Consider the following 10,000-nt stretch of genomic DNA (forward strand, 5'->3'; position numbering starts at 1 on the left):
AGAACACACTAAAATACTAAATATCATACAATCAACAGACAACATCCTAAATATTGGGGACGAAACCTTTTCTCCCTGCATACACAAGCAGCATCTCAGACTTAGACACTTCAAAGAGGAACCACCACCCGCGCCGCTAAGACAACAAGGATAGTTTCTTTTCATGAACATGAAAATTGAATAAATACAACGCAAGAACCCCACAGCTAGAAGAAACATGTCCATATGACGAACTACCTCAGGACACAAACATACTTACATCACATTTACCTAGAATGCAATATAATGTAAACAAATTTAACCTCCTACAAAAGTCAAATCTAAGGGAGATAACCACTCAAAATGTGTCATCCAAGAGTAGCGCCCCTTGATTTATTATTTATTATTTTCCTTACGAGATTTTCTGCGAATTCACGGGAGTTTGTGTTTTCATCCGAATTGGAGATGAGCACCATTCCTCCATGTGATCAACGTGAAAAATTGTTAAAGTAATAAGATGTTGTCCTTAACATGAAACTAATGGTAACCTTAATATGCAAATAAAGAATTCTAACCCTCAAATAGTATGTTGAGCACTCATTCTCGTCGTTCGCTATTTCTGCTGCTTTTAAATAAAGAATATTACTCTACCACTGGTATTTGAGTACTCTTTTTTCCACCTTGTTGCACATTGCATGTGCTTACTCCGGTACATATATATATATATATATATATATATATATATATATATATATATATATATATATATATATATATATATATATGCGTGTGTGTGTGTGTGTGTATGTATATGTACATACATGCACACATCTGTATGTATGTATGCACGGCCGCTTGTGTATACACATATATACACACATGCACACATATATACATACAACAAAATATGTTCCCATACATTAACTATCATATTATCTTTTTATTAACTATTAATCTGTAATAAATCAGGTTTAGTTATATTAGGCAATAAATAAGACTTACCAAGGAAATCATTCTTGTTACATAAGGCTCCGTTGCAACAACCAACACAAGAAGTGCCTTTGGTCCATTTGTTGCATGTAAGGGTATTGTTTCTCATAGCTTCAACACATTTTTTGTATGTGCTGCAAGACTTTTCAGTCTTCAGTTTAACACCGTTTGTTGATAATGCCAATCGGCATACTGGCTGTAATAATAGATATGAAAATCATACACTACAACCACAACATTTACTACTACGACTACTGCTAACTACAGCAACAACTTTGGAAATATTTATCATGCAAGAAGGTTTAATCATTGCTTAAAAAATAGCCTAAAGCAACAAATGAAACCGAACAACATAAGTAATTCTCTATAAAGTTTATGGCTATTTACGACTTATAATAGATAATGTTTTGAATGCTTACAGTATTCAAAGTTCTCTGATCACATATAGATATGGCAATCGTATCACGGTTCAAATCAAAACCACTTCACCCTGTCACTCACCATCAAACTTGAAATAGGTCAAATAATCCCAACAAATATGTATCATTCCGCCAAACTTTCCTCTGCATCGGGGAATGCAGACGAGGACTTTTTTTTTTTTTGATGCAAAATTTACGAAACATCATACGCGCAAAACTCACCAGCAACAGCAAATCATTCACCTATACCCAAAGATGATAATTAGATAAATTTATCAGATTGAATACCTCAGGCTTTGCAAATAAAACAGAAAATGCATAAATAGACACAAGAGAAATATGCTTTTATTTTTTAAGTATAATTTATAGTCACGAAATGAAAATAGGATAACTTAGTATAAAATGTAGAGAGATAATAGCCAAGATTTAAATGTATCATCGGACCTCAATAGACTTAATAAGATACATTCTGAAAACGAAAAATATCAGAAATTGAAAGGAACATTTAAAGGGGAAAATGCACCACAAGACAATTAATGATTTCATACACCTAACAACGATAAAAGCAAAGAAAATGTAGTTCACGAAATTAGAAATATGTGTTGCCTTAATTTGAACCTGAAACTCGTTTCTTTGAAACGAGGAGAATTTTCAGAAATAAAAATCCATATCCATGAAACTGAGTTACGACGCCATGAACAAATAACCAATAGAAACTACACATAATATCGGTAGACTGGCGTCTTCAAAAAAGCCAATGGAGTCGGCGATTGCAAACGAAGGAAGCTTTAAATAAGCTAACTCAGCTTCAAGAAAACAGAAAGGTCTGAGAGCAGGACAGACAATAAAATAGAGAACAGAATGCAGCCATGCACTTATATCAAGCTCTGTTCTCCTATATTCCCGCAAATCAGTTAATGTGAAGCATTGATCTGTGCCATTACCGGTGTCCTTTATTGCTTCTCTCGTGTTTCTTCGTTCATCAATGTACTGGAGTACAACTACGTGCTCAGAGATACGCCTGGCAATTTCAACTCGTGTTTTAGCTGCGTTTTAAACGTATTGCTTGTGTCTTTTCCACTTGAAATAATACCACCCACCCATCATGTTCTGAAGAGTTTGTTGTACTACTTGATGAGAGCGAAGATTTAATACACTTTCAATTTTTCATAAGTAGAGATATATAATATTTCTCTGTTCTTGTACTTTTCAACTTCGTCTATCAAACAGCCTCTTTTGCTATAGCGACCAGACAAAGGATAATTGTCATTTTCTGCTTTAACTAATTCATTGATCCACTCTTAGTAATCTTTGCGAACTGAAGGGGTCACGTCCGACTTCCAACTACCCCCTCTAAGTCTAGCGACCCCAGATCGTTCCATAGGAACCTTGATCTCAAGTTGCCTCCTGGCCACGTACATTCACACACCCCACTCTAAGTACAGCTATGTTTAACGGAGAAAGGTCCCTCATAAGTACTTGTGTTCGATTCTTGGACAGGGTTCAATGTTGTTTCCTTGCACTTTGTTTTAGTCTACTCAAATGAAAAGGGCTCCCAGACTAGTGTTTGTCATCTTTTTCTCCCTTCAATCGTCAGATCTTTGTTGTCCCATTGCGTCATGGATAAGAAGATCAATAGGGTGTCCATGTCTACACAGGCACCTACAACAATTAGCGAGTGACAGTCATGGATATATTTTAACGGAAAGGAAGAAAGTAAGATCCTAGTTTACCTTTGCTCCTGGACAACTGGTCACATCTGAATCATTGCAAATCATCCTTGAACATGTTTGACACTGCAAATTCCTTTGAAATAACGAGTAATCTACAGAATACAAGTAAATATCTGTATTTATGAACCAAATAGTGCGATGCATAGCTATAACAAGAAATATTTTCTTTCTGATGTAAAGCAAATGTATACGCATTAGTGTTGGAATCAATACATGTTAGACATATAAACCAAATTATTAACAAACACTATAAACCTATTTTTATATTCATTTAGAAATGTTTCAATTGTCACAAATTCAACTGAGAAAAGCATGAAAGCTATCTGTTGCCCTTCTCTTTTAGTATTCTGATCTCACACAAAAATGTGAAACTTGTGGAACAAGTCAAATAAAGGGATGAACAAGTCAAATAAAGGGATGAACAAGTCAAATAAAGGGATGAAATATATATATATATATATATATATATATATATACTTATATGCATACATGCGTACATACATACACACACACACATATATATATATATGCATGTATATACATACACATACACACACAAACACACACACACATATATATATACACATACATGTATATACATGCCCATATATATACGCACATATGCGGGGTCATCGAAAAAGGTTTCCGTGATTTCAAAATGAAATAACTAAGTCCGTATTAAAGATATACTATTTATGCACTGATCCCGGATTTTTTCTGCGTAGACAATGTTCTTAAGATAATCCCAAAAGAACTCCGTAGGAGTTAGATCAAGGTTTCTAGGTGGCCACAAAATAGGACCATCCCTTCCAATCCAGCGGCCAGGAATCTGTTGTTGAGAACTTGTTGCACATTATGGTTGTAGTGAGCCGGTGCTCCGTCCTGCTGGAAAATTACACTTATTCCCTTTTCTCTTTCAATGTCTGCAATTTGAGGAACAGATAAATTTCTAGCATGTCCAAGTAACTAGCGCCTGTAATCGTGTTTTCTACGAATATGAAAGGGCCAAGATCACGATCATGCAGAGATCTACACCATACATGAAACTTGGGCGAATTACAGACGTACTGGAAAACTTCATTGGGTTGTTGAGCTCTCCACATCTGACTTTTATATCGGTTAACACAACCATTTATGTGGAATGTTGCTTCATCACAAAATAAAATTCTGTTAAGATAACTATCATCGTCATCAATTTCTCTCACTATCGTTACATCAAATTTAGCGCTTTTAGGCCTATCTGTCTCCTTAATCTTATGTCTCATTTGAATTCTGTAAGCATGCAGTCTTAGGCGTTTGTGCAGCACATTTTGAATTATTGCTTTAGACATACGAAGTTACAAACTGCATCGATGGACTTCTTAGGACTATGCAAACATGATCTGCATACTGGACGATAGGATCAATGACATCTTAGAGCATCATAGAGCATTGAGTCATCTGAGTCAGCAACGAGTCGATACTCACGCGATATTTCCACTTCACCGACCACTCTGCCTCACGCCTCTCGGTTTTCGATTTAAACCTTCAACACCGGATTTCCTATCTCTCGTTTCTTTAGGGAAGACGAGTACATCTTTCTGAAAACTTATGCGCTTTTTGATTTAAGTTCCCACCATCACATTCTTTCATCTACATTTTAACTCCCCACCATCTGCTGTGCCAATGTATGCTTTAATTGTCTACTTCGTTTTCTTTTTCCTTTTCCCGCTGCACCACATCCACCAACCCACAGCCATACATTATTTGTCCCTGCTCCCATATTTACACTTTACACACACTTCACATGCTAGCTCACAGTTTCTACATACATACCTCACTTCAGCACCACAATTACTCTCGTCACACTTTATTACACCCTCTACATCTTTCCCAGTGTATGTTCTATCTTTGACACATACATACAGACACATACACACTGGTACATAGATTCATATACATTCAGCGTGACCAGCTGAGACTATGGGTATTACTAGCCATCTTGACCTTGGTCTACCCCTACATATCCTGCCAATTGTAGTGGTAGAGGCTTCAGGTACCTCCAGCATATGTCCTATCAGAACCTACTGTCAATACACTTTCCGACTGGACTCCCAAGTGTGATCAAAGGAAACTGTTATCTAGTCATGTGTTCTTGTTCAACCCCTAGATTTCCTGTCGGTTTGCATGGGTTGAATGGTATTGCGATTTTCTCGTGTGACATTCTAATCGCATACCCGTATAACCCAAAAGGTAGTGCCTCAATGTAGAAAACGAACGACTCGATCTGGAGAGACTCCGTCATCTCCAGGGTACGCACTGGGTCGAGTAAAATTACTCCAGGGATTCTTCGGAGAAGTCCCATTTCAGCCGCTTCTATTTGCGATCAAACCCTTTCGATCGTTAGTCAACATTCATTACGGTAGGTGAGGATCGGCACGAAAACCAAACTGAGGATACCGTTTTTGACCCTTTTTTTTACTAAGCTGTTCTCTTCTGAGGATCGAATACTGGAACATTTGTCTATCTCAGAAAAGTGATTATGCCAATAATAAACCCACGCACTAAGGCGGCGAGCTGGTAGAAACGTTGGCACGCCGGACGAAATGCTTAGCGGTCTTTACGTTCTGAGTTCAACTTCACCCGAAGTCAACTTTACCTTTCATTCTTTCTGGGTCTATAAATTAAGTACCATTTGCAAACTGAGGTCAATCTAATCGACTGGCCTCCACTCCCCCAAAATTTGTGTGTAGAGTAGAAGAGAAATAAACCCACGCACTGGTTCTATTTCCTTTTATTATCCATCCCTTTGTTAACAATTTGTTAACACATTATCAAAACGAATTCTCGATGAAACGTTCGGCCAATCAATCAGTTATGATTGTAAGAAATCCTTTGTTGTCATTCACGACCTCTTCAATGACCGTTTTAATGTTTTCGTTCTATACTTACATAGTTGTGAGTGAGAATGTACATGAAAGAGGAAGGGAGTTAGAAAGAGAGAGTGTCTGTCTGTGTGTATGTGTGTGTGTATGTGCACGCACATTCATGCATATGTGCGCTGTCGTGTGTCTGTTTGTGTGTGTATGTGTTTGTGTGTGTGTGCCTGCGTGTGTTTGTGTGCCGATGACGGTTTGTGTGATACAGTTTAATCTGTAAGTGCATTAGAGAGAAAATGTGAATGTGAAGCGTGTAGATGGTAAAACGTTTATTTCTTTATACCTTTATCTATTGTTTCAGTTTCACAAGACATTATATGGAGAACTTCAGAGAATAACCCGGATTTTTGTTAGTTTTAATAGTAAAAGAAAAACAGAAGCAAGGAAGATTTTACTAACTTTGACATTGCGAATAATCCAGTATAAATATTTCTCTGCTTGGAGTTTCCCGACACGTGCCTTGGACAATCACATTTCTGGTATAGACTTTTTTAATATGTTTTACGAAGGCTGGTAGGTGACAGCCACACTTCATATTCTTATTGTTTGTGAGGTCACTGTAATTATAAAGAGAACTCTAACTGAATGCGCTTCAGATCACCAGAGAAACTCCTGTTTGATTTGACAAGAAGCACAGATTAGAAAATTCGAACAGGTGTATAAAAGTTATGACATTCATGGTTTTTTGCCCCTAAATTGTTAATAACATCAATAATTTGAAATGGTTTCTAGTGGAAAGTGAACATATATCACGCTTCTATTATTTTTTAGCTTACATATTGAATAATAAAGTACCTTTAAGTAAGAAGATTTTTATCCACTTAAAACGATTCCATTTTATTGTGTTTTAGGGACATTTTAGTGACGGATATTTGGTGGTAGCCACTTTGTGCCGCTGTCTCTGAGAAAAACTCATTTAGATGGGAGGTTTTGGTGCTAAGAAGGTTGTATTTATTCAGTGCGGCAAATATTTTTTAAGTCAGAGATTGACCAGTGCAGAAACTGAAAAATTACAGTGTTGTACTTCTTTAAGTTTCTGCGGTACAGACATGTATAGTAATGTTCTTAATTAACAAGGGGGAATTTATATACATTTTTCGAAATATCAATTTAAATCTTTTCAGTTTTTTAAGAAACAACAACAACAACAATGGTTTCAAATTTTGGGACAAGGCCAGCAATTTAGGGTAGGGGTAAATCAACAACATCGACCCCAGTGTCCAACTGGTACTTATTTTAACGATTCCGAAAGGATGAAAGGTAAAGTCAAACTCGGCAAAATGTGAACTCGGAACGTAAAAACGGACGAAATGCCGCTCAGTATTTTATCCGGCGTGATAACGAGTCTGCCAGATCGTTACCTTAACAACTATAATAATAATGGTTTCAAATTTTAGTACAAGGCCAAGTATTTTGGGGGTGGGTGCTAGTCGATTACATCGACCCCAGAGTTCAACTGGTACTTAATTTATCGACTCCGAAAGATGAAACGCAAAGTCGACCTCGGCGGAATTTGGACTCAGAATGTAGCGACCGGCGAAATACCGCTGAGCATTTCGTCCAGCGTGCTAGCGAATCCGTCAGCACGCCGCCACAACAACAGCAACAATAACAATAATAATCCTTCTACTATAGGTACAAAGCTCGAAATTTTGGAGGAAGGAGCTAGTCGATTACATCGACCCCAGTACGCAACTGGTATTTAATTTATCGACCCTTAAAGGATGAAAGGCAAAGTCGACCTCGACGGAATTTGAATTCAGAACGTAACGGCAGACGAAATACAGCTAATCATTTCGCCCGGCGTGCTAACGATTCCGCCACCTAGCCGCCTTAAGAAGAAGAAGAAGAAGAATGTTTAACCAAATTAGAGGAAACAGATAATGATAACAATAAGTATAAGGTGCAATATGTCTCATTTCAAACAGAGAGAAAAAGTAGATATGCTCGCGAATAAAACTTCAAAAACAAATTTTTATCCATGAGTTCGAGGCACTCAAGATACGAAAACGGAAATAGCACACACCCAGAGACGGTGATCTGCCAAAAAGTTAAATCTGAACAGGCAGACCCTTTCCTAATGTCACTGCCTAAGTGAAAAACAAATTCAAAAGAGAAAGGTGGACATGTGACGACTACATCTAAGTGCTTTATGCATTTTACACTGCATAACTATAGCCGGGGAATAGAGAGATAACAAGAGAAACATTTTAAATATGGAGAAGAAGCAATTTTGATAGAAGGTCTCGGAGAATACTCTTGCGAATGTCCGGCGATATATCCTGAAAGAGGGAAAAGTGTCCCAAACCTAAATATATAAACTAATAGATAAAGTACGCACGGAAAATAAAATAAAACCTCTCAAAATACAAAACAATGGACTGCAATCAGGCAAAGTCATCGCATTAGACATTATCTCTCCGGAAACGCAGAAGACACCACAAAAGAAAGAAGGGAACACAACAGAAATAACAATACAAACAGTAAATAAAAGGCTAAACCAAAGTAAACTCCCTACACTGTTACCCAACCCCAAAATAAATAGAAGAGTACAGCAAATAAATAACACACATAAATAGGCAAATACTGAAGCACAAAGCAACAACAAACAAAATATCATACACCACAATAGACCAACTATAACCGAGGACTGAGACGAACCGACTGAAGATATAACAAAGGTAGAAGAACTCAATATCATACAGTCAGTAAATATGGACCAGCGTAAACGTCTCCCCTGGCTACAGAAGAATAAACAGCTCTATGAAAGGATAAATAGATACAACAGAGCCTCACAAGTAATAATGAGCATATCGATATTTATACACTAGATATCAACAAACTAAATAACTTGATCTTCTCAACGACTGCAGTAATAACCAAGGAAACTGGACTTTACTCTGACAAGGAGAATAAAAAAATTCAGCCAAATCTCAAACCTCAAAATGGAAACAGATTTTAATAAATAAAAAGAGACTTATCACTACTTTGTGAATTAGAGAAAATGAGATCAAATATGAAGAAATAAAAAAAAGGCCCATATAACAAAACAATACAATATAGACAATAAATAAAATACCTGAAAGGTAAAAGAAAAAATTAAACAGGGTATAGCAGCAAAGACTTGCCGCATAAAACGGTATGAAAAACGGGAAGGCTTCTTCCAACAAAATAGAGAATTCAGAATAAACACAAAAAGTTTTTACAGAGAGTTAAACAAAGAAGATTATATCAATAGACATCATGCCAGCAACATCAGTGATTCAGTTATACTGGGAAGCAATATGGAACAAACCAAAACAATACAACAGAAATACTTAGCGGATTAATAGGGAAACGGAAAGGAAGAACACAATAGAACTACAGATATGTCCCACAATCACAGGCCAAGAGATCACAGACAGCTGAGGAGTACCAGCAAGTGGAAAACTTCAGGAATATAGAAGGTTCCCAACTTTTAGTTGAAACACCTCATCAGTACTCATAAGCACGCAGCGACAGCATTCAATTTATTGATAAGAGAGCCAGAATCAACATCGAACGGAAATGCTGGAAAAATAGAGATACCGCCCTACCACAAAATCACAGACCAATAGCATGCCTATCGACATCAAACTAATTCCTAGCATCAGTATTCCATAACCGGCTTATAAAGCATCTGGAAAATTACAATGTTTTACCAGAAGTACAAAAAGGGTATCGGATAGGGATGTATGGTTGTAAGGAGCAACTTCTGGTAAACCGAGCCATTACAGAGAATTGTAAGAGGAGAAAGACAAACATGAGCATGACTTGAATTGATTACTAGAAAGCATTCGACAGCCTTCCACACTCATGTATACAGGAATTTCTCCACACAAATAAGATAGCCTCACCACTACTAAAATATTTTAAACACGCAATGGCAAATTGGAAAATCAGTATAACATTAAAACTTACCCGACCCCGGAAGAAGAGGGAT

At 37.0% G+C, this 10,000-nt stretch overlaps 1 protein-coding gene across 8 annotated transcripts in view; it reads right to left on the reverse strand.

Annotated features, from left to right (window-relative positions):
* The window catches only part of LOC106882816 (adhesion G protein-coupled receptor G6), a 157,641-nt gene that overhangs the window by 68,906 nt on the left and 78,735 nt on the right, over window positions 1-10,000 (reverse strand). For all 8 annotated transcript variants that reach the window (XM_089346140.1, XM_089346139.1, XM_089346141.1 and 5 more), the window contains 3 exons: window positions 6,439-6,596; window positions 3,122-3,213; window positions 982-1,165 (listed from right to left, as the gene is read on the reverse strand). In XM_089346140.1, coding sequence (XP_089202266.1) covers window positions 982-1,165; window positions 3,122-3,213; window positions 6,439-6,596 — 434 coding nt within the window. The remainder of the gene's footprint in view (window positions 1-981; window positions 1,166-3,121; window positions 3,214-6,438; window positions 6,597-10,000) is intronic.

This window comes from Octopus bimaculoides, chromosome 30 (assembly GCF_046866305.1).
Source record: "Octopus bimaculoides isolate indiv1 chromosome 30, ASM4686630v1, whole genome shotgun sequence".
Lineage (NCBI taxonomy): Eukaryota > Metazoa > Mollusca > Cephalopoda > Octopoda > Octopodidae > Octopus > Octopus bimaculoides.